The sequence below is a fragment of the Podarcis vaucheri genome (assembly GCF_965113315.1).
Source record: "Podarcis vaucheri genome assembly, chromosome: 16".
Classification (NCBI taxonomy): domain Eukaryota; kingdom Metazoa; phylum Chordata; class Lepidosauria; order Squamata; family Lacertidae; genus Podarcis; species Podarcis vaucheri.
Window position 1 is genome coordinate 27,025,599 of NC_138754.1, and position 27,876 is coordinate 27,053,474.

The 27,876-nt window shown below is 45.2% G+C and overlaps 1 protein-coding gene across 3 annotated transcripts in view; it reads left to right on the plus strand.

The window, feature by feature from the left end:
• Positions 1–3,850: 3,850 nt before the first annotated feature.
• LIMK2 (LIM domain kinase 2) overlaps positions 3,851–27,876 on the plus strand; it is a 57,709-nt gene continuing 33,683 nt past the window's right edge. The window contains exons 1-2 of one of the 3 annotated variants that reach the window (XM_082204045.1): positions 3,851–4,061; positions 11,879–11,978. In XM_082204045.1, coding sequence (XP_082060171.1) covers positions 4,019–4,061; positions 11,879–11,978 — 143 coding nt within the window. In that variant the 5' untranslated portion in view covers positions 3,851–4,018. The remainder of the gene's footprint in view (positions 4,062–11,878; positions 11,979–27,876) is intronic. The other 2 variants (XM_082204047.1, XM_082204048.1) reach the window with 2 other exon arrangements.

Consider the following 27,876-nt stretch of genomic DNA (forward strand, 5'->3'; position numbering starts at 1 on the left):
TCTAGCCCAGCATCCTGTTCCCACAGTGGCCATCCAGATTGCCCAACTGGAATCCTGCAAGCAGGACCTGAGTTCAAGAGCAACTCTCCCCACTTAAGATTCCCAGCAATTATGGAGGTAGAGCATAGTTGCCACTGGTAGCCTTCTCTCAATTTGTAGGCAAAGGAATTTGTGGCAGCAAATTCCAGGTAAAAAAGATCAGGCATCCAGGGATTCTTTAGCTGTGATTCCTGCATTGGAGGGGGTTGGACTAGATGACCCTTGAGGTCCTTTCCAACTCTACAAATCTACGGTACTATATTTCAGTAATCTGTATGTTGCATTTCAATATACAGTGGTGCCCCGCAAGATGAATGCCTCACAAGACGGAAAACTCGCTAGACGAAAGAGTTTTCCGTTTTGGAGGTGCTTCGCAAAACGAATTTCCTATGGGCTTGCTTCGCAAGACGACAATGTCTTGCGAGTTCCTGCTGGTTCCCCCCCCCCTTTTCTAAGCCGCTAAGCCGCTTATCAGCTGATCCGATCAGCAGATAAGCCGCTAACAGCGCTAATCCACTAATCCTTCAATGGGCTTGCTTCGCAAGACGAAAAAACCGCTAGACGAAGAGAATCACAGAACGGATTCTTTTCGTCTTGCGAGGCACCACTGTATAGATAGATATAAAAATAAAAATTTAAAAAAAGATCAGGCATCAGAGTTGTTAGTTAAAGAGTTCCTAAAAATACCAGCTAGAATGGGAAAATGAATCAGGGTAAGAAGCCCAAAAGGTTGATGGAGGAGCCTTCTTCCCATCTCTGCTGTAGCATGATGCAGTGTCCCAGACTACAAGTCCCATCAGTCTTGGCCAGCGTGGCTATGTGATGCTGGGGCTGAAGGGAAATGTAATCCAAAACACCTGGAGGGCACCCAGTTTAGGAAGGCTGAGTGGCTGCTGTCAGGTGACAGTTGAGGAGTGGGACAAATCGGAACAAAGTGGTCTCAACTTCACATATTTCATTGAGAGGCCCTGCAGTCATTTAAATTCTTTTTATGATAGTTTAAACTCTGGGTGGTTTTTTTAAACCATAGTGCCGATTTTTAAATTGTATTTTTATTATTTCCCGTGTGTGCCAGGAACACGTATGTACCATTACAAGTATGACAGATGATTGTTGTTAAAATCAGGGGTGGGGTGTGCAGTTAAACGACTCCTCAAAAATCCCAAGTCCCCACCACAGCCTCAAACTAAGGTCAGAACCATGACTGTTTACACAAGCACCATACATACACAACAGCAAAGAGGCACAGAAAAGCAGACTATAAAATTGTAGCAATAAGCGGATACCATGTATCGTACTGTTTCCTCTGACTATCCTGTCGCCCCAGGGTCTTCTGGGGCGCCGCTGCTTTGCTTCTTTGACTTGTCTGGAGATGACTTCTTTTGCTGACTGGAGGGACCCGTGGGAAGTGGCACCCTGATGAGCTGGGCAGTGGAGTAAATCAGCGCACCATGATTTCCCCCCTTATTATAATAGCAGTTTTGGAATGTTAATATTTGATTTCTATTTTGCTATAAGCTTCTAAGTGGTTTACAAAATATAAAAACCAGTTATACTGTTAAAATACAGACAAACATACCGTATTTTTTGCTCTATAAGACTCACTTTTTCCCTCCTAAAAAGTAAGGGGAAATGTGTGTGCGTCTTATGGAGCGAATGCAGGCTGCACAGCTATCCCAGAAGCCAGAACAGCAAGAGGGATTGCTGCTTTCACTGCGCAGCTGCTTTCACTGTACAACAATCCCTCTTGCTGTTCTGGCTACTGAGATTCAGAATATTTTTTTTCTTGTTTTCCTCCTCCAAAAACTAGGTGCGTCTTGTGGTCTGGTGCGTCTTATAGAGCGAAAATTTAAATTAAAAATAAACAATCCCTTAGAACTATTAAAAAGAAGACTCAGGGTCCACGTTCACACCATACATTAGAAGCATTTTAAACTCCCGCAAAGAATCCTGAGAGCTGGAGTTTTTTAAGGGTGCTGTGAGTTGTTGGGAGAATTCCCCACCCGACTACAATTCTCTTGAGTTCGCAGAGCAGAGGGATTGACTTTGTTAAACCAGTCTTGAAATTATAGCTCTGGGGGAAGAATATACCGTATTTTTCGCCCTATAGGACGTACTTTTCCCCCTCCAAAAATGAAGGGGAAATGTGTATGCGTCCTATGGGGTGAATGCAGGCTTTCGCTGAAGCCTGGAGAGCGAGAGGTGTCAGTGTGCACCGACCCCTCTCGCTCTCCAGGCTTCAGGAAGCTATCTGCAACTCCCGCCGGGCTCGCAAGGCTTGCGGGCAGTAGCCTGCAGCCCGAAGCACAGGGCGCCCTCCGGAGGGCGCCCCGTGCTTCGCGCAGGTGTCCGCAAGCCTTACAAGCCACGGGAGTTGCCGCGGGGCTCGCAAGGCTTGCGGATAGCAGCCTGTTCTGGGGGCTGGGGCCGGGGGAAGCTCGGGCTTCCCCCGCCCCAGCCCCACGGCTGGGGGGGAAATAATTTTTTTTTATTCATTTCCCCCCCCAAAAACGAGGTGCGTCCAATGTACCGGTACGCCCTATAGGGAGAAAAATACGGTAGTATTCTAAGAACTCTGATATCCCAGGATTCTTGGGGGGAAAGCTTGTTTAAGTGTTATTGTCCCGCTTTAAATGTATGGTGTGAATGTTCCCTGACCCCTTCCTCTTTGAGGTGACTTCCTCACAGTATGTACATTCAACATGCATTTTAAAGCACATGGCTTTCCCTTGAGAATGGTAGGAATGGTAGTTTGTTAAAGGTACTGAGGGTTGTTTAGGAGACCAACTATTCCCCCGAAAACTACAATTCCCTGAGTTCCCTGGGAAGAAGGATTGCCTGCTAGACTGCTAGGAAGGGGAAATAGCAGGGCTCCCCTAATAACTCACAGCACCCGTAACAAATTACACTTCTCAGGATTCTTTGGAGAAAGTTATTGTTCAAAGGACGCGGGTGGTGCTGTGGGTTAAACCACAGAGCCTAGGGCTTGCCAATCAGAAGGTCGGCGGTTCAAATCCCCGCGACGGCGTGAGCTCCCATTGCTCGGTCCCAGCTCCTGCCAACCTAGCAGTTCGAAAGCACGTCAAACTGCAAGTAGATAAATAGGTACCACTCTGGCGGGAATGTAAACGGTGTTTCCGTGCGCTGCTCTGGCTTAGTCATGCTGGCCACATGATCCGGAAGCTGTACGCCGGCTCCCTCGGCCAATAAAGCAAGATGAGCGGCACAACCCCAGAGTCGGTCACGACTGGACCTAATGGTCAAGGGTCCCTTTACCTTTACCTATTGTTCAAAGTGGCATCATGGCGCTTTAAATTTATGGTGCAAATGGGACCTGGGATAAAAGGATGCTACAAAAGGGGGATAAAGGGATGCAACATTGGCTTGACGCCCTTGTTAGGCCACCCAGAATACCATAAGAAAATACTGTGCAAACTTGAGCTTTTCCCGGAATTCTTCCTTAGGCAACCATTCATCGTACAACCGCCCCACCTCCTGCCCTGCTCTCCACCGACCCCCGCCCTTCCTGGGAAACTTAGCGATGACATCACCGGACGGATCCTCTTGCACGTGCAGCGGCTAAGTGGGCAGGATCGGATGGCTCTGATTGGTCCCCGGCAGGGGGCGGGCGTTAGAAACGGGCCAGCGGGTTAGCGAGCGAAGACAGAAGCGGGGCGGGCGGCCACGGCCCAGTCCGGCGCTCCTATTGGTTAGAAATGATAGCCGAGGGAGGGCGGGGAAGTCAGCCGAGGCAAGCGATTAGTCGCTGCGGGGGAAAGAGGCGGGGCCTAGCTCCGCCGGGAGGAGGGGGCGGGGTGCCGCCTGAAGGTCCAGGTGCGTCGTCGTCGTCGGTGTCCTTTCTGAGGCGGAGGGAGATGTGACCCACCCCGCGCTCCGTAGGGGCCGGATAACGTCACCCTCGGTTGCGCGGCTGGGCTTCGCTGAGGGGAAGCTCGGAGGAGGTTGTCCGGCCGGGGAGATGGACGGGGGGCTCGTAGCAGCGGCAGCGGCAGCAACAACGGGTAAGAGAAGCCAGTTGCTGAGGAGCCCGGCCCGGCCTTTCCCTGGCTCGCCCGCGCTCCCTCATCCTGTCCGGGGTGGGCGGGGCCGGAGCCTCGTTGCCGGGCAACGGGAAGGGGAAGGGCGGAGGTGAACAGGGGCGGGGCGGGGCCTCTGCATCCCAGCGCCCTGTTTCCATCGAAGGACAGCCAGGTGTTCCTAGTAAGCGAGCATGGCAGGAAGGCAGACAAGGCCTCCACCGACCTGCTGGTCTTTTTGCCTGGACTGGATCGTGCTAGGCCGGTTCTTCCCCTCTCTCACTACTTTCGCAGGGGTACAAACAGCGAGTTATTTAAATAAATGATTGTGTATACGTTGGGTTTTTAAAAAGCTAGGAGTTTTGTCCAACTAAGGGCAGAGGCACACCATTCAGTGGTACCTCAGGTTACATACGCTTCAGCTTACAGACTCCACTAACCCAGAAATAGTGCTTCAGGTTAAGAACTTTGCTTCAGGATGAGATCAAAAATCGTGCTCCGGCGGTGTGGCGGCAGCAGGAAGCCCCATTAGCTAAAGTGATGCTTCAGGTTAAGAACAGTTTCAGGTTAAGAACAGACCTCCGGAACGAATTACGTATTTAACCTGAGGTACCACTGTACATTGAATACCACAATTCAACACGTTTAAAGTAAATCACTTCTCCCAGAGAATGCTGGGAACTGTAGCTCTGTGAGGGTGAAACTACAGTTCCCAGGATTGTGTACGGTGTGGCTGTGCCCCAAGTCCTATTTAAAGTAGACTCCTTGACATCTGTGAACATGAGTAACTGAAGCCCATTGGATCCATTGGCTTTTCTCTGAGTTTGACTTACTTGCTTTCAGTTGAAGGTTATTTTGGATGTATGCTTAATCTTGAGAATTTCCAAAGCTGCATGTAGTTTTTATTGGACAGCATCCATGCAGGCCTCTATAGCTGTTCCGAAGCAGGGGTGTGAAAGGATGACAGTTGCTTCTTATTTCTGCCTGCCCATAATAAATTTTATACTAGTTTAAGCAACAATACCAAGATGGATGCTGAAGACAATTAAAAGGTCTTGGGCTGATCTCTAGTTCACTTACACCTGACTTGTAAATATGCTGGCAGTGTACTTAAATTTAAGTAGCTAAATCTGCAATCCCACTCTATTAAAACAAATGAGTGCTCTGCCATTGACTTTCAAATAGGCATTGGGTTGCATCTCAAATGTCATCGCTTCAGCTCAGCTGGCCTGGGGATTGTTGGCTCAGTTAATACAGTTTTAAGGCTAGCAAATGTAAACTGCCACTCTCACTATCTGTGTTTCTGAATGGCTAAACTTATTTGCTTATTATTTCAGTAGTACCTCGGTTTAAGAGCAGTCCGGTTTAAGAACAATTTGGTTTACAAACTCTGCAAAACCAGAAATAGTGTCTTGGTTTGAGAACTTTACGTTGGTTCAAGAATGGTTTTGATTTAAGAACGGACTTCCGGAACGGATTAAGTTTGTAAACCGAGGTACCACTGTAATAAGTTTGTATACTGCCCTTCATCTAAAGATCACAGGGCACTTCACCTTTTGCATACACACCTTCTGTAACCTTTCTCTGTTGTCATGCTGACCAACATCTCTCATCAGGATGTATTCATTGATGTGACAGAAATGCTTCTCTAGATGGAAGCTGTAATTATTATTATCATCCTGGCAGCTCTCTAATTGTGCTTATCTCCAGAATGTAGGTTATCAGGGCTGCACTACTAGTATTCTGTCAGTTTATCAGATTGTGGTATCGTTGACAACAGCCATGGTGAAGCTGTTGCTTACAACACTTAAAAGTATTATGTGCTTTAGCCAAGAAGCTTTCAAGCTGCATTCCTAGAAGTGGGGCCTTGAGATGAAATATTTCTCAGTGGTGGTGTTGGCCAACTTGGTGTCCTCCAGATGTTTTGGGCTGCAGTCCTCACCAGTCTAATGAGAGCACCAGTCATTGAAGCCAGACTTCCTGAAAATTATTTTTTCCATAAGTGTTCCCTTGTAATGAACAGCTGCTGAGAGAAGCTGGTGCAGGCATATGGGGTTGGACGTGGGAACAGATTCAACAGGTCTGCCTATCACAAGGCTGGGAAACCTATGGTCTTTCAGATGTTTCTGGACTCCAGCTCCCATCAGTCCTTGTCAGCATTGGCCAGTGGTCAGGGATGATGGGAGTTGTAGTCCAGCAACATATGGGCAACATATGGGCATCCTTGGCCTAGCACACCAGATGGACTCCCTAGGACACACCCCAGAATCCTTTGCACTGCAGTCACTGCTACTTTTTATGAAAGGAATGTCAGTAAGCGATGGAGAAATGAGGTGGCTGAAACAATTATTGTAAATATGTGGATTAGCTTGCTTTTGCAGAGTCATGCAGTGGGTGGCCACATGTTTGCATTGCACTAGGTATGTCTGAAACTAAGAAATTGCCTGCTACAGTGGTGCCTCGCAAGACGAAATTAATTCGTTCCGCGAGTCTCTTCGTCTAGCGAATTTTTCGTCTTGCAAAGCACGAAATCCCATAGGAATGCATTGAAATTCAATTAATGTGTTCCTATGGTCAAAAAAAGTCCAAACAAAGCCAAATTTGGTACAACAAGAGTTTATTAAGTGCTCTTTAAAGTCACACATACTGTAAAGAGCATTTCAAAAATTGAAGGAACAATAAATAAAGTTTCTAAACATGACAGAAAAACATTTAAAAATCAACAAAGTGTACAGTACATTTTCTAAGACTCTGGGGGACAACTCGAAGAAGGTTCCTCTTCCACTCTTTGCTTCTTGCTGAAGAACCCCCTCCCCAACTGTTCCCCCAGCCACCCACCACACAGAAATTCAAATCCAGATTTCTTTAAAAAAAACAGCAGAGTGGCCCAATGGTCACAGAAAATCATAAAAATGCAGAAAAAACCACACAAGCTTCCAGATTCTTGCAAACCCCTCCTCAACTGTTCCCCCAGCCACCCACCATACAGAAATTCAAATACAGATTTTTTTTAAAAAAAACAGCAGAGTGGCCCAATGGTCACAGAAAATCATAAAAATGCAGAAAAAACCACACAAGCTTCCAGATTCTTGCAAACCCCTCCCCAACACCAAGTCCTTGAATTCCAAACACCCCAACCCAAAATCCAACCCCCCCCCCAAAAAAAAAGTTTTAAAAGTTTAAAAGAAGTTTTGGAAAAGCTTCAAAAATCACCAAAGTCTTCAAAAACCTCAAAAAAGGCTACCACACCGCGTTCTATGAGTTGCTCCTCGAAGTCAAGTTGCAACTGTATTAACGGTGTTAAGAAAAAGGAAACAAACTTACAAGACGTTTTCATTTTGCGAAGCAAGCCCATAGGGAAATTCGTCTTGCGAAGCAGCTCAAAAAACGGAAAACCCTTTCGTCTAGCGAGTTTTCCGTCTTGCAAGGCATTCGTCTTGCGGGGCACCACTGTATTCCCTTTTACTGTGTCAGTTGAAATAACCTTTAACACAGACGTGAGCTGTGGTCCTCCAGAGGTTGGTTGATGAACTCCTACAACTCCCATCATCCCTTACTAGTGGGGCCATGCTGTCTGGGGCACTTGGGAGTCCAACAGGAACATGTAGAGAGCCACAGGTTCCCCCTCCCTTTACCCTAATGCATATTTGATCAGTGATGTTATAAGAACAAAGGAAGCTGCCTTCTGACTGGGAGTGGTTTTTGGGGGTTTCAGGCAGGGGACATTCTGCACCTCTTTGGAGGAAGGCATCACCCCTTTGGAAATGTCCTAAGCAGCAGGAATGGGGACCTTAACTATTACCTCTAAGCGGCAGTTCTGCTGCTGATCTTGTAACTTCACAGCTCCAATGAAAAGTGTTGGATAATTTAAACACAAACTTTCCCCCTTACACTCCTCAATCCATGTGGATGGAAGAAGAAAGAAACTGGACCTTAAAAATGAGCTTGGGGAGAGGTGCATTGTGACCATTGGGCACCTAAATCTTGCTGTATCTCCTGCCATCCAGGCTGTGATAGACCTTAATTCCCAGGCTCCTTAAGGCTATATTTAAGAATATCTGTGAGTGTCTTCCTAACAGCAGGTGTTAAGCTTGTAGTTCCACCACTAGTTTAGCTAAACAGGTAGCAGATCTTTCTGTCATGCTGAATACAGTGGTGCCTCGCAAGACGAAAAGAATCCGTTCTGTGATTCTCTTCGTCTAGCGGTTTTTTCGTCTAGCAAGCCCATTGAAGGATTAGCGGATTAGCGCTATTAGTGGCTTATCTGCTGATCGGATCAGCTGATAAGCGGCTTAGCGGCTTAGGAAAGGGGGGGGGAGGGAAAAAACCCAGCAGGAACTCGCAAGACATTGTCGTCTTGCGGAGCAAGCCCATAGGAAATTCGTTTTGCGAAGCACCTCCAAAACGGAAAACTCTTTCGTCTAGCGAGTTTTCCGTCTTGCGAGGCATTCGTCTTGCGGGGCACCACTGTAACTGCTTTCTGGAGGGTTTGTTCTTGTGTAAGAGTGTAGGATCTGATAGCCTAGGTAGCTGGTGATATAGAAGTTCCCACATCAACTATGGTATGTGTGGTAGGTTAGGCTGAGAGGCAGTGACTGGCCCAAGGTCATCGGGTGAGCTTCATGGAAGAGTAGGGATTTGAACCCTGATCTCCCAGACTGGTTCGCTCTCTCCATACTGACTCGGCCTTTTCTTTACAAATGTTTTCCATAAATAGGAAGGGTGTTTGCAAAAAACAGAGAGGAACTGATTAGGGGTGTGGTACTGAACTTGAAAACCATTTCTGCATGAGAAGGCGCAGTGAACTTTTTAGATAAGAGGATAGGGCTATCCATGACTACAAGCCACAGTAGCTCTCTCCTAATAATATTTCTTACGTTTCAGTCCCACCCTTCCTCCCAAAGGAGCCCAGGGTGGCAAATGAAATTGTTAAAAAAGTACAATTAAAGCAAAAACATATCTGAAATATTTAAGAAGATTAAAAACATCCACCTCTAGAGGCGGTTGTGGGAATCATAAGTAGGGAGACTGCTGGTTTGCTCAAGTTCTTTTTGTGGGCTTCCTTTTGGGGCTTCTGGTTGGCTGCTTTGAAAACAAGATGTGGTGCTGATCTGATAGGCTCTTCTTCCATTCTTAAGAGAAGGTATGGTAACAGCAAAGTAAGATAAACATCTGAAGCCCAAGACTAGGCAAAAAACTTTGGGAGGTGGCTCAGTGGTGACTTCATATACAATGGGCAATAAGTTCTTTTCTTGCCTAGTAGCTACACCCCACCCTGTCCTGACTTTGTACAGCAAATTCAGCACTCTTGAGTGACCCTGAACAGATGCAGCCTCCCCTTTCTGCCCGTGTTTGGCAGGTTCATTTCTCGAGCCCTTTTCTGAGGGTTTAGAAGTCTCACTGGTAAAACATGGTGCTCCTTTCTGTGTCCCGCCCTGCCCTAGTGCATGGAACCTCCAAATAGGTTTGTGTTAGGAATAATCAACACAGTTCCAATAAAACACTTGGGTGTGCAAAGTGCTTCTTGTGTTCTCTTGGAAATCCTTCCAACAATCTTGTAGGCCAGTATTGTTATTCCCATGCTGCAGGTTGAGACAGCCAAGGCTTGAGAGAGCATGGCTTGTGTCGGCCCATTTAATTAGCTCATCACAGAGATTTGAACAATATCTGTTTATTTAAAATATTTTTATGTTGCCCTTTTAGCAGAGTTTCCAATGCAGTACACACACACACAAAATCATATCACATAAAGTAGCATTACATGATATGATAAATTATAATTTTGTTGCTACTTTAAAAAGCCCATTTAATAAGAAGTGTCTGAGCATCTTCTACGAGAAGTTTAAGCAAAAGTTCAGGACTGCTGTAGTTCAATGGCTGGCCATTCAGGGGCTGGCTCTTCACAAAAGAAACTCCTGCCCTCCCACCTCTCTTCTGGGAACCCAGTCCATTCATGTGTGCTGAGTTAGCATTCTGGGGCAAATGCCAGTGTTATTCTGTTGAATGCTTCCGAGTAATCTCCGGAAAACAGTGAACCTCTTTCTGAGCTCAGGCGGCAGTTTGGACAAGTGTGGCTGGCTGCTATGTTTGCACAGTAAAAGTCAAATTTTTCTCTAGAGCTTGGTGAGGTAGGCAGGGATCTATTGGTAGATGCCTATGCAATTTGAAGTAGATCAGTGAGGACCTCTGACTCCCTGTTGCTTAGCAATTTTATTTATTATGTTTATATTCTACCTTAAGGGCTATAAGTCCTTCCAAGGTGGCTCCCAAAATCAGAATACATGAATGAAATCAAGTGTAATGCCAAAATAGGTAAAGGTAAAGGTACCCCTGCCCGAGCGGGCTAGTCTTGACAGACTTTGGGGTTTGTGCGCCCATCTCACATCTATAGGCCGGGGGCCAGCGCTGTCCGGAGACACTTCCGGGTCACGTGGCCAGCGTGACAAAGCTGCATCTGGCGAGCCAGCGCAGCACACGGAACGCCGTTTACCTTCCCGCTGGTAAGCGGTACCTATTTATCTACTTGCACCCGGGGGTGCTTTCGAACTGCTAGGTTGGCAGGCGCTGGGACCGAGCAGCGGGAGCGCACCCCGCCGCGGGGATTCGAACCGCCGACCTTTCAATCGGCAAGCCCTAGGCGCTGAGGCTTTTACCCACAGCGCCACCCGCGTGCCAAAATAATCCCCCCTTTAAATTACACTTCTGACATGAAGAAAGGTCATGGGGTAGCTAGAGTAGATTTTTGTGTGGAAGGCCTGTGAGGTTAGTTCAAAAGCAAATCCCCAGGTTAAGAGTCCTTTAGTCCTAAGTTTGTACATTTTTCATCTGGCTCAAGCTGGTGGGTCTCAGGCTTCCAAGCAGATTCCTGCAAGCCTAAAGTCTGCCCACTCCTACTATAGAAACTTGTGTGTGTTTGAAGTTGCATCAGGAATAGGGGTCCACATATTTTGACAGACCTTGGTCACTAGCCAAAATCTGAGGTTCCCCCTCAGTTTCGGCGCCACTTGAAATCTGTTGCTGTCTCAGTACATTTGAGGCCCTGGGTGATTACGTTCCCTATACTTGATCAAAAAAAGGATGGTCTTCTTCCCTAGCAAACACCACCGGGGGACCTCTGCACTTTGAATTTTGCTTTGGCCTGGCTTTATGATACTGCCACAGGATGCCTTGGTGGCTAGTGGCTTAGATGGTTTCAGATGGGGCTAGTCAAATTCAGGGAGGAGGAAGCTGTTAGTGGAGGCTATGAGGTACTTCTCTGCATGTCCCCTTCCAAGAGAAGTTTGGACACTGGGAAGAAGAGAATGGGCCTTTTCAATGGCCCCTCACCACTTGTGGAGCGCCCTCTCCAATAAAATCCGCCTAGCACCTATACAGTTGTCTTTTGGGGTCTAGGTGAAGGTATTTTCATTCTCCCAGTCATCTGAGCATCTATAAAACAATCATGTTCTTGTTTCATAGCAGACTATTGTAGATAGAACACTTTTAGTGTGCACTATAGTTTTAATGGATATGTTTGCTGTGCATTGTGTTTTGGTATTTTACTCTCTGTTGCTTTGAGACTTCCTTGGTCATGTGTCATGGCAAATAAAGTAAATAAATATCTATGGAACCTCCAGCTTCAGATGCACTATGTGTCAGAAGGCCAGCTACTAGGGAGCCAAGAATAGGAGCAGGCCTTTATGCCCTGCTTGTGGGCATCTGGCAAGCTACTGTGGGAAGGAGGGCACTGGACTTGAAGGGCAGCATAGTCTTTTCTTCCCCCAACTTATGTCTTTAATACGTCTTTGCCCTCTTGTGCCCAGGTGAAGAGGAATGGCGGTGCCTGGGATGTGGGGACAGCATTGCAGCCGGCCAGCGACTCTACAGGACTGTTACTGAGGCATGGCACATTTCCTGTTTCCGGTAGGTGAAATCAACCCTGGAGCCTTGCCTTTCTTGGGAGTCCGACCCTACTTTCTTAGCATGGGTGGGCTTGATTCCATGAAAGATTATGCCATGATAAAGGTGTTTGGGTTGTATCCAGCTAAGCCATGCTTGAACTTCAATTAGTCAAAAAGTCCATTGACTTTAGGACACAGGCCGCAGTCACACCATACATTTACAGCACTATGATACCACTTTAAACAATAATGGCTTCCCCCAAAGAATCCTGGCAACTATTGTTAAGAGTGCTGAGAGTTGTTAGGAGACCTCTGTCCATCTGTCCGTCCCCCACTGAGCTACAATTAAATCCTAGAGTGGTGTCTCTCTTCCCAGGAAACTCTGGGAATTGTAGTTCTGGGAGGGGAATGGGAGTCTCTTAACAATTCTCAGCACCCTGAACAAACTATAGCTCCCAGAATTCTTTGGGAGAAGTCATGATTTTTTAAAGTGGTAACACGGTGCTTTAAAAGTATGGTGTGAATGAGTCCAGAGTCTGACTACATTCCCTTCATCTTTAAGGGGCTGCTAGACACTTTGTTCTTTTTGCTGCAACCTCTCTGGAAACTGTTACAGACGTTTAGAAGCAGTAGATGACAGGAGAGTTTGGGTGGCCCGTCCTCTCTGTTTTCCCCTCTAGGAGAAAACATTTCTCTTTTTGAGTTTCCTTTAAGACCTGATCTGTGGATTTATGCATATTTATTCTGCTTCCCCTGTCCTATCTGCTTGCTTTTTTGTGTGTGTGTTTACTGTGATTTAATTATGTTATTAATTGAGTTTGTGTTTTTATTTTCTTTTTTGCTTTTTTGTATTTTTGCATCATTGTAAGCCACTTTGATTTAATAGAAAAGTGTGATTAAAATATTAAAAATGAAACTAAATGCAGCTTGCTGACCACTCAGGTGCGGACAGTGGTGCTGACCAAACTGTTCCTTGCTGTTCTGGCAAAACCAGCAATAATTTGGTAGCTTGTTCTCCGCCTTCTGCTCACCCTGGTGAATGCTGCTGTCACCCTCTGGGGAGCCCCACCTTCCTTTTCAGCTTGGAGCTGGGAAGAGGGTGGTGACAACAGTTTCATTGAGCTTTGGAAGTTGCAACGCTTCCCTGTTCTGCTCCAACCTGGAAAGGACAATGGACCTTCTGAACACCAGAAATGTAAATTATTGGAGAAATTGAAACGCTGCACGTCTCTGAGAAGGTGATAAAGCAAACCGTTGAATTCTCCTAAAATGCATTTGTGGTGCTACTGCTCTTACGACTTTCCAGCTACAGTGAGCAAAAATGGCTAATGTTGAAAGGAACTATATCTGTGTTTGCTTATGAGTCAGGCACTGGTATGCGCTTTCCCTCCCCCATCTGCTTTTGCCTTTTGCACCTCTAAGGTTTCCTATTGTGAGGGTGATGTTAAAGTTCCCTTGTGTAACTGTAAATTGGAAGGCTGAAAGCAGCCGCAGCCCCTTCTCCAGTTGGTGGGTGTGTAGTCATCTTCACATGGGAGCCTGTGAGAGCAGAGATGCTGGCTGGCTGGCTGATGAGCAGCCCAGATTGTGCTATGGGCTAGATAAATGATGGACTTGTGCCCTATGCATCATGCCACCCATGTTCTGGGGTGCTCTAGTCAGCAGAAGCAGCAACTGGTGGAGTCTCTGTCCCTCCTGGGTTGACTACCAAGACCTGCAGCTGTTGAATGGTCAATCTTTGTGCTGGTTTAAATGTGTTACCATTTTTTACCGTTATATGTATGTATGTATACATTCAAGATTAAAGTGGTTTACTACAATCGTATTTTTTGCTCTGTAAGACGCACCAGACTATAAGACGCACCTAGTTTTTGGAGGAGGAAAACAAGGAAAAAAATATTCTGAGTCCCAGAAGCCAGAACATCAAGAGGGATCACTGCGCAGCGATGCCTCTTGCTGTTCTGGCTTCTGGGATAGCCGCGCGAAGCCTCTTCAGGGCAGCGGGATGAAGGCTCCCCCTGCCCTGAAGAGCTTTCGTGCGGCTAAGCCAGAAGCTAGAACAGCTAGAGGGAGCGCTGTGCAGCGATCCCTCTTGATGCTCTGGCTTCTGGGATAGCTGCGCAGCATGCATTCGCTCCGTAAGACGCACACACATTTCCCCTTACTTTTTAGGAGGGAAAAGGTGTGTCTTATATAGCGAAAAATACGGTGAGTGCCAAGTAAAAAATTTAAATCAGACACCCGCTAGATACTAAAGATAGATATTTTCTTAATTACCTACATAAGCCTGGCAACACTGAAAATTTTCCAGCAGAGATGTAAAGATTATGAAGGAGAAGGTGCCTGCTTAATCTCTATTGACAGAGCTGGGTCTCTGACACTAAAGGCTTGGTTTCTTCTTGCTGTTAAATGAGCCTTGCTAGCTTAGGACATGACCAGCAATGCTCCGGCAGATGATCTCGGTGATCAAGCTGGCATATAAGGGTACGTGATCCCTAACGTTTAGGGATTTGTACGTTTACAATAGATTAATTTTATTTGCAACTGGTGGTGTGATGGATGCTAGGGTCTCCAAACCATTGGAGCTAAGCAGGCTGGCTTGACTTCCTCCTCCTTGGGCCAGTGGTTGAAATGATATTTTCTGCGGTAATATTTATTTTACCAAGCACCTAGCTGTTGTATAATGATTGTGAAGGCAGAGCATAGTCCCTGTGGCTAGTAGCCATTGATAGTCTTATCCTCCATGAATTTGTCCGATCCTCTTTTAAAAACATCACTCCCTCCTACGAGAGCAGTTTTCATAGTTTTAACCATGCTTTGCGTGCAGAAGTTCTTTCTTTTATCTGTCCTGAATCTTACAACTTCATTGAATCCCCACAACTTCCAGTGTTGCGAGAGAGGGAGAAAAATAATGGCAGTCCTCCTTTCCAACTGTCTGGACTGCTTTGTCCTTTATGTGTAGCCGAAGGAGCCCTTGAAAGGGCTTTGCAGGGGCTTTAGCCGCTGCAGGGGACACTCCTCATGTCCTTTGAGTGGAAATGACTCAATTCCGCCCGTCCTTGACTTCCTTATGGTTGCATCGAGTTCTAACGCACTCTGCAAAAGAAGAAGACCTGGTTGTGTCGGGAAAAGAAAAATCCCTGCCAAGTACTCGAGCCCAGGGATCCATGTGCCCTACAGTTAGACAACATCCCGCTGCCAGCTGCAATCTCTGCTTTCCTTTTTGTTCTCTGAAACAGACTCAGGACACTTCAAACAGTTTGCGTTCAACAGTTGCAACAGAGAAAATGTTCCCCATCCCGGAAAGCAAAAGCACAACCCTTTTCCTTGCTTAGAGGAGAGTGGCGAATGGGTGGTTGTTTGTTTTAGCACACGGATTCCCCCTTGCCCTCCCTCCCTCCCTCTCTATCCTTCTTGCTTGCTTTGAACATTCCCGTGCCAAACTTTTTTTTTTTTTATATAATAATTTTTATTACATTTTTTACAGAAATAACAGAACAATCAAAGAATAAAAAGAAAAGACAAGAAGAAAGGAAATAAAAAAGAAAAAAAACACAACCACTTCAATGACTTATTTCAAATTTCCATTGGACTTCCCCCGTCCCCCGCACAATGCATTCTTAACAATAAATTTATCAGCAAATTATACCCTTATTTCGTGTATTTCTTTATATTTTCAATTGCAATTTAGATTTAAATCTCTTGGTCACCATATACTCTAAAAATATACCATAATATCGTTTTTGCCCATTTAAATCTTGGTTCTTTCATAAATCTTATCAAATTTCTTAAATATTCAAGTTTCATTACTGGAGCTAAGTTCCCAATCATACGACATCTTATGTTTCATATAACTTATAATACTTTTGCAAATAGTCTTTAAATTTTTTCCAGTCCTCCTCCATTGCTTCTTCTCCCAAGTCCCGGATCCTTGCAGTCATCTCGGCTAGTTCCATGTAGTTCATCAATTGCGAGTGCCAGTCCTCCAGTGTGGGCAAATCTTGGGTCTTCCAATGCTTGGCGATAAGAATTCTTGCTGCTGTTGTAGCGTACATAAAAAAGGTTCTATCCTTTTTAAGCACCTTCTGGCCGACAATGCCCAGAAGGAAGGCCTCTGGTTTCTTGGGAAAGGTGTACTTAAACACCTTTTTTAACTCATTGTAGATCATTTCCCAGAAGGCCTTCAGTCTTGGGCAAGTCCACCAGAGGTGAAAGAATGTCCCCTCAGCTTCCTTGCATTTCCAACATTTGTTATCGGACAAATGGTAAATCTTAGCTAGCTTAACCGGGGTCATGTACCACCTGTATACCATCTTCATAATGTTTTCTTTCAAAGCATTACATGCAGTAAATTTCATACCGGTGGTCCATAACCTTTCCCAGTCTTCAGACATAATATTATAACCAATGTCCTGGGCCCATTTTATCATTGCTGATTTAACTGTCTCATCCTGAGTGTTCCATTTAAGCAGCAAGTTATACATTCTCGATAATAACTTGGTCTTTGGTTCAAGCAATTCTGTCTCAAGTTTCGATTTTTCCACCTGGAAACCTGTTTTTTTGTCTAACTTAAAAACCTCATTAATTTGGGCATAATGCAGCCAATTTTGCACCTTATCCTTTAGTTTTTCAAAGCTCTGCAGTCTCCAATTACCTCCAATATTTTCTATTATTTCCCAATATTTCGGCCAGTATGCCTCCATATTGGTTGTTTTCCGAGCTTTGGCCTCTATTGGTGAAATCCACCTCGGAGTTTTACTCTCCAATAAGTCTTTATATTTTTTCCAGACCATATATATTGCTTTTCTGACAATATGGTTTTTAAACATTCCATATGATTTACCCTTGTCATACCACAAATACGCATGCCAACCTAACGAATTGTTAAAGCCTTCCAGATCTAGGACATCAGTGTTTTCTAGTAAAATCCAATCTTTCATCCAGCAGAAGGCCGCCGCTTCATAATATAACCTTAAGTCCGGCAGGGCAAACCCCCCTCTCTCTTTTGCATCAGTTAATATTTTGAACTTTATTCGGGGCTTTTTGCCCTGCCAGACAAACCTAGAAATATCCTTCTGCCACTTTCCAAAACATTCCACTCTGTCCACAATCTGCAGGGCCTGAAACAAAAACAACATCTTTGGCAAAACGTTCATCTTTATAGCTGCAATTCGGCCTAACAAGGATAATTTCAGTCTTGACCAAATTTCTAAATCTTTTTTAACTTCTAGCCAACATTTCTCATAATTGTCTTTAAATAAATTCAAATTCTTAGAAGACAAGTTCACCCCCAGGTATTTCACTTTTTTAACAATGTTTAGTTCTGTCTCTTTCTGAAACCCTTCTGTTTCCATAGCCGTCAGATTTTTCCCTAACACCTTAGTTTTTTGCTTGTTCAGCTTAAAACCCGCCACCCGACCAAATTTCTGGATCAGATCCAAAACTCTTTTTGTACTGGGTTCTGGCTCCTGTAGTGTTAAAACCAGATCATCTGCAAATGCTTTCAGTTTATATTGTTTCGCTCCGACCCGTATTCCTTGTACCTGCCGATCCTCCCTTATCATGTTCAGCAAAACTTCCAGGACCGAAATAAACAATAAAGGGGATAGGGGGCACCCCTGGCGTGTTCCTTTTTCAATATGAAGTTCTTCTGTCACCACATTGTTCACTATCAACTTAGCTTTTTGTTCAGAATAGATTGCCTCTATTCCATTCTCAAACCCCCTTCCCACTCCCATCCCTTCCAAGTTTTTCTTCATAAATTTCCAAGAAATATTGTCAAAGGCCTTCTCCGCATCAATAAAAATTAACACTGCTTTGGTGTTAATATTTGTTTGTAAAAGTTCCAGAATATCGATAATATTCCTGGTGTTGTCAAACAAATGTCTACCTGGGAGAAAGCCTGCTTGGTCCTTATGGATTACTTCATTTAATACTTTTTTAAATCTGTTAGCCAAAACATCCGCAAATATTTTGTAATCCACGTTTAGGAGTGAGATGGGGCGGTAGTTCTTAAGTTGAGTCTTTTCAGTTTCCACTTTAGGTATCAGTGTGATGAATGCTTCTTTCCACGTATCCGGTGCCTTCCCTCCCCCCATAATCTGGTTGCAAACCTCCTCTAGTGGTTGTATCAAATAGTCTTTTAACGTCCTATAATACTTGGAGGTGAGTCCATCCGGTCCTGGAGATTTGCCCAACTGCATATTCTGAATGGCATCCTCAATTTCCTGTTGTGTTATTTTGCAATTCAAGATTGATCTCTTCTCTTGAGATAGTTCTGGGAGGCCATTTTCTTTCAAAAATTGTTCTATCTCGGCTACATCCTCGGATCCTTGTGTGTATAGTTTTTTGAAATATTTCTGGAAGCACTTTCTAATTTCTCCGGGTTTCTGGATGTTCTTTCCTTCAACTTCTAGATTGGTAACATAGTTTAATTTTTGTCTCTTTTTCAACTGCCAAGCTAGCAGTTTCCCACATTTATTTGCCGACTCAAATGATCTTTGTTTCATTTGTTTAATTCTCCATTCCACTTCTTGATTGATCAGTTGCGCATATTGTGACTGGTGGAATTTAATTTCTCTTAGAGTCTCTTTTGATTTTGGATTCAATCTTAATTTTTTCTCACCGTCTCTTATCTTCTCCAATATCTTGTCTTTTTTACCATTCCAGAGTTTTTTCTTAATCGTATTCTGTTGTATCAGAAACCCTCTCATAACAGCTTTACTCGCGTCCCAGATTGTTCTTTTTTCCACCGAGGTATTTAAGTTGATTTCAAAATAGTCCTTTAAAGCTTTTTGGGCCTTCTTTACAATCTCTTGATCTCTTAGCAGGTTGTCATTCATTTTCCATCTGAAGGAATCGGCAGTAGTAAATCTCATTTCCATTTTCAAAGCGTTATGGTCGGAGCAAGTCTTTGGGCAGATTTCTATTTTTATAGTCTTAGGTGCCAGCCCTCTAGTTGTCCAAATTTGGTCGATTCTTGTCCATGACAGGTGGGCTTCAGAAAAGAAAGTTCCTTCTTTACCTAGGGGGTTTCTCGTCCTCCATAGATCGATTAAATCCATATTGTCAGTTAGTTCAAAGAAAGTTTTTGGTAGTCTTCCATCTTTAGTCAAGTTCTGATTCTGTGACTTATCCATCAAAGTAGAGACAACCCCATTCATATCTCCCATCATAATGATGTTAGAATAGTCCAGATAGTCCAATAATGTCTCATGCAGCTTCTTATAAAATTCTGATTTCCCCTCATTTGGTGCATAAATTCCCAATATCAAAACTTTTTCTCCTTGGGTCGAAATTTCAATAGCCAGGATTCTTCCTTGTTCATCTTTAAACAAAAATTTTGGTGAAAGATTCTCTTTGGCGTAAATCACCACGCCTCTCTTCTTTACTCTGTCTGATGAAATAAATTCTTGGCCTAATCTTTTATTTGTTAACACCTTCCTGTGTAGCCTGGTCACATGTGTTTCTTGCAAACAAATTATATCCAAATTCTCTTTCTTTAAAATATGGAAGATCCTTTTGCGTTTTTCAGGGGAATTCGCGCCATTAATGTTCCAACTATACAGCTGCAGAGACATCTTGTGTCAATCTGTTGTTACTCTTGTTGGGTATCTTCTTTTTTGTCCGAATCCGAGGGTGGTAACTCTTTTCCTAACTCTGGTGGTGGCCAAATAGCTGCCGCTCCTTTCTGTAAGTCTTCTCCGTGATCGTGTAGAAACTTCTGGCTATCCTCTTTCGTTTTGATTTTTATCTTCTTTCCTTTGTATTTAAACGAAAGACCTTGTGGAAACTCCCACCTGTAAGGTATTCCGTTACCTCTCAAAAGTCCAGCTAGATCCGTATAGTTAGCTCTTAGATCCAGTAATTGTTTAGGAATATCCTTGTAAATTTGTGCTCTTCTGTCCTGGATCACAAGTGCTTTGTTGAAGTGTAAATCAAGTAGCTTGTCTCTCTCCTGTTTAGTCCTTAAAATAATCAAACAGTCTCTAGGCCTGTCCTTCCCGGCAACTCTTCCCAATCTAAATGCAGTCGTTATTTTGAAGTCTGTATCTTGATTTATACCCCAGAATTTGGAAAATTCTGCCGTTAAGAAACCAGTCAAATCCTCTTTCTCAATCTCTGGGATAGAGCGTAATCTCAAATTATTTTCCCTGTTTCGCAATTCCACCAAAGACAGGTAGGCCTGCTGGTCCGTAATATGTTTGTGGAGCGGCCTTACCTCTCCTTTCAGTTCCTCCACTCCTTTGGCTGCAGCCTCTGCTTTCCCAATCGCAGCCTCCGCCAATTTTCGATTTTCAGATGTTACGTCGTTTAGATTACCAATATCTTGTGAGTGTTTAGCCACCTGTTCTGAAAGTTTGGTAATTGAGGATGTGGCTAAGTCAATTTTTGCAGTTTGATCATCCACTTTTTTATTCAAAATTGCGAATTGTTGTAGCATTTCCTCTAGCAAAGTGTTAGATCCTCCAGATGCCATATCCTCGCCTGTTAATTGTTCAGCTTCTTCAGCTGGAGTTGTTGGCGAGGGTGCAGTCTGTAAAACAGCAGGGACCGAAGATCTACGTCCCTGAGAAAACAGGGTTGTTTGTGTCAGTTTGCCTTTCCCTGCCTTCGACGCAGCTCTTGTTTTCACTCTGTCACTCATTCCACACCTGTCTTAGGATTCAAGGTCAAACTGTCAAAAGTTTCATGAGAAAGACAGGCCTTGGAGTAAACAACCAAACCGCAGAGAGACAAAGCAAAGTTGGTTCCCAGAAAGTTGTAAATCCCAAACTCCACTAGAGGGAGTGATGTTACAGTTCAGGAAAGAAGAAACAAAGTTTCAGTCGCCATTAAAGTTCCTTCAGTTAAGTAGATTAACAATAATCCTTGGAAAAGACCTTTTCCCTCTGGCAGAGCTCTCACAATGTTGCCACAGGTTTCTTAAAAGGTGCAAAGTACAGTTGTTTAATTGTATCCAACAGTAGTGCCTCTAAATATCCATTTCAGGTTGTAAATGTATCCGCAAAGTAGCCTTTTGTCCCACTGCAAGTCCGGAGACTGGGGGTTTTAAAGTCTTTAAAGTTTTTAAAGGTCTAGCAGAGGAGAAAGTCCCCAAATAAGGTACAGAAAATAACAAGAAAATAAGAGTAACTTGCCTCCTTCAATTTCCGACTTCTCTGGACGTATGATGTCTCTCACTTTAAAACCTCTCTGTGCTGCTTCCAGCTTGTCAGATCTTTGCCTTTGATCACTAAGCATCGTCGGGAGACGGACTTCCTTTTTCTCGTCTCCCGCTTTCAGCCGAATTCATAAATTTGTAATCCAATTTCGAGTAAGTCTTACTCACGAATAGTTGATTTGTAATCCAATGTAGAAAGAAGAAAGGTCGGCGCTCATCAGTAACAGCCGCGCGGCTTCACTCCCGCAGAAAGAGCGATGAATCCACAGCACCGCTTCCCCTCCGCGCTTCCGGAACCCCTTACGGGGTCCCTTCTTCGTTTCGGGGGTCGCTCTTGGTGCCCGCCGGATCCCACGGCCACGAGCTCACTCTGCTCGTGGTTTTTCTTAGTGGGTCGTCGCTTTGCCGCAGCGAACGACCCTTTCCTGCGGAGCCCCTCTTCGCAGCGCAAAGAGGACCGCCATTACTTGCTTCGCGCCGCCTCCGGAAGTCCTGTTCCTTGCTGTTCTGGCAAAACCAGCAATAATTTGGTAGCTTGTTCTCCGCCTTCTGCTCACCCTGGTGAATGCTGCTGTCACCCTCTGGGGAGCCCCACCTTCCTTTTCAGCTTGGAGCTGGGAAGAGGGTGGTGACAACAGTTTCATTGAGCTTTGGAAGTTGCAACGCTTCCCTGTTCTGCTCCAACCTGGAAAGGACAATGGACCTTCTGAACACCAGAAATGTAAATTATTGGAGAAATTGAAACGCTGCACGTCTCTGAGAAGGTGATAAAGCAAACCGTTGAATTCTCCTAAAATGCATTTGTGGTGCTACTGCTCTTACGACTTTCCAGCTACAGTGAGCAAAAATGGCTAATGTTGAAAGGAACTATATCTGTGTTTGCTTATGAGTCAGGCACTGGTATGCGCTTTCCCTCCCCCATCTGCTTTTGCCTTTTGCACCTCTAAGGTTTCCTATTGTGAGGGTGATGTTAAAGTTCCCTTGTGTAACTGTAAATTGGAAGGCTGAAAGCAGCCGCAGCCCCTTCTCCAGTTGGTGGGTGTGTAGTCATCTTCACATGGGAGCCTGTGAGAGCAGAGATGCTGGCTGGCTGGCTGATGAGCAGCCCAGATTGTGCTATGGGCTAGATAAATGATGGACTTGTGCCCTATGCATCATGCCACCCATGTTCTGGGGTGCTCTAGTCAGCAGAAGCAGCAACTGGTGGAGTCTCTGTCCCTCCTGGGTTGACTACCAAGACCTGCAGCTGTTGAATGGTCAATCTTTGTGCTGGTTTAAATGTGTTACCATTTTTTACCGTTATATGTATGTATGTATACATTCAAGATTAAAGTGGTTTACTACAATCGTATTTTTTGCTCTGTAAGACGCACCAGACTATAAGACGCACCTAGTTTTTGGAGGAGGAAAACAAGGAAAAAAATATTCTGAGTCCCAGAAGCCAGAACATCAAGAGGGATCACTGCGCAGCGATGCCTCTTGCTGTTCTGGCTTCTGGGATAGCCGCGCGAAGCCTCTTCAGGGCAGCGGGATGAAGGCTCCCCCTGCCCTGAAGAGCTTTCGTGCGGCTAAGCCAGAAGCTAGAACAGCTAGAGGGAGCGCTGTGCAGCGATCCCTCTTGATGCTCTGGCTTCTGGGATAGCTGCGCAGCATGCATTCGCTCCGTAAGACGCACACACATTTCCCCTTACTTTTTAGGAGGGAAAAGGTGTGTCTTATATAGCGAAAAATACGGTGAGTGCCAAGTAAAAAATTTAAATCAGACACCCGCTAGATACTAAAGATAGATATTTTCTTAATTACCTACATAAGCCTGGCAACACTGAAAATTTTCCAGCAGAGATGTAAAGATTATGAAGGAGAAGGTGCCTGCTTAATCTCTATTGACAGAGCTGGGTCTCTGACACTAAAGGCTTGGTTTCTTCTTGCTGTTAAATGAGCCTTGCTAGCTTAGGACATGACCAGCAATGCTCCGGCAGATGATCTCGGTGATCAAGCTGGCATATAAGGGTACGTGATCCCTAACGTTTAGGGATTTGTACGTTTACAATAGATTAATTTTATTTGCAACTGGTGGTGTGATGGATGCTAGGGTCTCCAAACCATTGGAGCTAAGCAGGCTGGCTTGACTTCCTCCTCCTTGGGCCAGTGGTTGAAATGATATTTTCTGCGGTAATATTTATTTTACCAAGCACCTAGCTGTTGTATAATGATTGTGAAGGCAGAGCATAGTCCCTGTGGCTAGTAGCCATTGATAGTCTTATCCTCCATGAATTTGTCCGATCCTCTTTTAAAAACATCACTCCCTCCTACGAGAGCAGTTTTCATAGTTTTAACCATGCTTTGCGTGCAGAAGTTCTTTCTTTTATCTGTCCTGAATCTTACAACTTCATTGAATCCCCACAACTTCCAGTGTTGCGAGAGAGGGAGAAAAATAATGGCAGTCCTCCTTTCCAACTGTCTGGACTGCTTTGTCCTTTATGTGTAGCCGAAGGAGCCCTTGAAAGGGCTTTGCAGGGGCTTTAGCCGCTGCAGGGGACACTCCTCATGTCCTTTGAGTGGAAATGACTCAATTCCGCCCGTCCTTGACTTCCTTATGGTTGCATCGAGTTCTAACGCACTCTGCAAAAGAAGAAGACCTGGTTGTGTCGGGAAAAGAAAAATCCCTGCCAAGTACTCGAGCCCAGGGATCCATGTGCCCTACAGTTAGACAACATCCCGCTGCCAGCTGCAATCTCTGCTTTCCTTTTTGTTCTCTGAAACAGACTCAGGACACTTCAAACAGTTTGCGTTCAACAGTTGCAACAGAGAAAATGTTCCCCATCCCGGAAAGCAAAAGCACAACCCTTTTCCTTGCTTAGAGGAGAGTGGCGAATGGGTGGTTGTTTGTTTTAGCACACGGATTCCCCCTTGCCCTCCCTCCCTCCCTCTCTATCCTTCTTGCTTGCTTTGAACATTCCCGTGCCAAACTTTTAAGAGGCTGCTGCTGGCGATGGAAAGCCTTTGGCAGCTCAGAGCTGCAAGTTCCGGCAACTCAAGTGGAGGCTGTTGACAGGCTTCCTGGAGGGATTAGCTGACTTCTTGGCCTGGCGTGGAATCACACTCATGTTGTTAGCTGCCCCTTCTGCCTAGGCTCCTTAGCTCTGTTCCAGAGGGCTGCCCTGCACATTGTTTGTGCCACTTGGGGCCAGACCTCTGTAGTGTGTGAATCCGCCTACGGCAGCCTTCTCCATCCTGACAGCTTCCAGATGTTCAGGACTCCCAAGACCCATTGGCCCCAGCATCATACAGCCATGCTACCTGGGGGTGATCAGAACTGTAGTCCAAAACATCTGGAGGAGGGCACCAGGTTGGGGAAGGCTGGTCTAAGGCTAAAGACAATTCTATGATTCTATGAATTTGGACCATGGTTTGTTGTCAGCAGACAGACCATAGTTAACCTGCCAGGCAGGGTTCACACTCAATGCTATAAGCCGTGGTTTACTTAACTGCGGCGTAACACTTTGTGCGGTATCTGCACAGAGCCTTGGAATGTAAGGCAGCAGAAGAAACTTTGCCTCTCCCCTCTTTGACTGATTCTGGCTGCTACAGGGAGCTCTACCTGATGTGCCCCCGGGGAGAGATTGGAACTCCTGCAAGCTAATAATCTGTTGGGTGTGCCTCCTAGGAGCGGTTGCCAAGTGGCAGCGCCCCTGTGTCCCCATGAGCTGTGCTAACAAGCGAGCGCTCACGAGCGGCTTGCAGGTGGAGGAGCAGGAGAAGGTCTGTTTTGCTGAGCTGCTGAGAGCCAAACTCAGTGTGATTAGGCTGCAACTGAACTTCTGTGGTGTGAGATAGGTTGGGGGTGCATAAGGAGGAGAAGTTGTATCCCTGCCTGCTCTTAGTAGGATGCCGTGCCCAGAGTTAGTTCCTGATAGAAGGAAAAATAACTTTAGACTGAAAAAGCGGATTTGGGGAGGGGTCCACTCGCCCCATTCTGCACTCTCTGTTTGGCAGCTGCCCCAAATCTCCTTGATTTGAGGTTTTTACGTGGAGGTTGAATGACCATCTGTCTGGGGTTCTTTAGCTGCAAATCCTGCATTGTAGGGTGTTGGACTAGATTGCCCTTGGGCAGGCTTCCTCAAACTCAGCCCTCCAGATGTTTTGAGACTACAATTCCCATCATCCCGGACCACTGGTACTGCTAGCTAGGAATCATGGGAGTTGTAGGCCAAAAACATCTGGAGGGCTGAGTTTGAGGAAGCCTGCCCTTGGGGGTGCCTTCAAACTCCACAATGCCATGATTCTATCTGGCACCCTCAGGATATTTCTGACTCCCAATGCCCACCCACCTTGGCAATCACAGGTCAGGTTAGGTCTGATGGGAGCTGTAGTCCAACACATCTGGAGGGCACCAGCTTGGGTAAGGCTGAAGCCGGGATACAGCAAACTGGGTCGCTCTGTCTTACAATCTTTTCTCTGCCTTTGTCTTCTGGGGCAGGTGGGCCCTGTCGGCTTGACACCCTTTCAAGATAAGCCCCGGGTGTCCCACGTGAGATGCTTCCTGCCTATGTTGGGATGTGATTATTATTTTTTTAATAATGGGGTAATTGCTCATAATCGCTCACTTCAAAAGCTGAACTTCCTGGTGCGTGCATTCTTCTCTTTAACAATGCAAGCGGGTGCAGAGCTCCTGGCTGCCGCCAGCTTGGCCTCTGGGGTGATCTTATTTACGGTTTTAACCTGTGGTGCTCTGAAGGGCTTGGCTCTTGTTGCACTTCCCTGATAGTCTGCTGTCGGTTTCCTGGCCAGCTCTGCCCCTGTCATGAGTGTGTGTTAAGACCTGGTGTTGTTGTTGTTGTTGTTGTTGTTGTTGTTGTTGTTGTTGTTGTTGTTTGGGGGCAGCATTGTTGCCAGCCATGTCTGCTGCTTTGGGTAGGACTGGTAGAGGTAGCTTGTGGGGCACCAGTCCACTGGTTTATTCTGCTGTTCCCTTCACAGTTGTTCTCGCCACAACAGTCAAATCCATCGTCTTTGCCATGAATATAGCAGGGGTGTGTGTGTCTGGCAGCAGTGGGGTGAACGCTGACTTCAAAAATGTCTCCTGCCTGGAAAAAATCTCTGCTGCTGCCTCCCTTTCCTGTCAAATAGCCCCTGCCTCAGTTTAATGGGTCACGCATCCATGCTCCATAGGAATTTAATTATTCCTATGCTCTTTCGCTGATCATTGTTTCTGTTTCTTTTAAAAGGATTTGTCTTTTTGCACATACCCCTTCCCTAAACAACCCTGGGAATTGCAGTTTACCCCTCAAAGAGCTACAGATCCCAGCACCCTTAAACTATTTTTATGTGAATGTTTATATTGGTTTTTGAATTATCGTTATATATTACTTAAACTGATTGGAGATTTCTTTCTTTTTTATTAGTGAGTGCTATTAAATATATATAAATAAATAATGTTGATAACCCCCCCAATCCCCTCCAGACACACGCAAAAGAATTTGTACGTACAGAAGTTTTTCTCTTATGAGAGAAGGGTAGGGTTCAGTCTAGCCTGTTCCTTGGGCAACAGATAATGTGTCACCAAAGGAACTGCAAGGAATGTGCCTGGGGTCTCTCTTCTCCTGAGGCATCTGGAGGTGGTCTTTGCATTTTTCAGCTCTTCGCATCTCAATGGCAATAGCTTAGGGGCACATTCCTGACTGCCCTTGGCTCCCCATCCTTAGCTGCCTGGCTAGCTGTGCATTCAAGTGCAGGAACTGCCTCAGCTAGTATAATCACCAAACCTTGGGGCAGGAATTGAGGGGGAAAGGCCTTGCTAGTGTTTCCAGCTTCTTAAACCAAAGGTGCAGGATCTCTACTGTGCTGGAGTTCTGTGCTGTCAAATAGTGTTGTCCCTCCCTGAAATGAGCTGCAATGAGTTTGCTGGAAGGGCCATAGCTCAGTGGTAGACCATGCAGAAAGTCCCAGATTCAATCCCCAAGATAGAGAGAACTCTATCTTGAAACCCTGGAGAGCCATTGCCGGTCAGAGCTAGATGGACCAAGGTTCTGTCTCCATGTAAGACAACTTTCTATGTTCACTAAGCTCACAGGGGTGCAGGCTGAAGCCATGCTTAACCAAGGAATCACAGCGACAATGAACAGGTTACCCAGGAGAAGAATCACTGTTTCCGTGTACATTTTTCTTGCTTCTTTTAATATGTTTTGGCTGTGTAAACACCATACATTTAAAGCACACTTAAAACACATTCCCCTCCCAGCAAAAAAATTAAATCACGGGAGCTGTAGTTTATTGCTAACACAGCTGCAATTTGCAACACCCTTAACAAACTACAATTCCCAGGATTCTTGGGGAGGGGGGGTGCTTTTAAAGTATGCACAACTCCCTTTAGGGCTTCATCCCTGTGAGAGAAACACAACCTAAAGGGAGTTGTGCAGATAATGCAAAACAAATGGGAAGCAAATGTATGCCAGCTTTGCACTCATCCAGTCATGAGAAAAGAGCCTGAGAGCAGAAATGTAAGACCCTATGCAAGACCCAATGATTTAAAAGTGAGTTTATTTAACTGATGATAATCTGAGCACCTTATGAAGCAACGATAAGTGTTTGGAGGCAAAGGGACCTTGAAATGACACCTGTAGAAGCTTCTTAGCTTTACGTTGGTAAAGCTTAATCTTTCTGGAAGTGGCTCAGAAATGTTAGAAGATCTATAAGCAGTGTACTAATCAATGTCTAAACAACGAAGAGCTTGTGGCACCTAAAAAAAAGGCAAAGT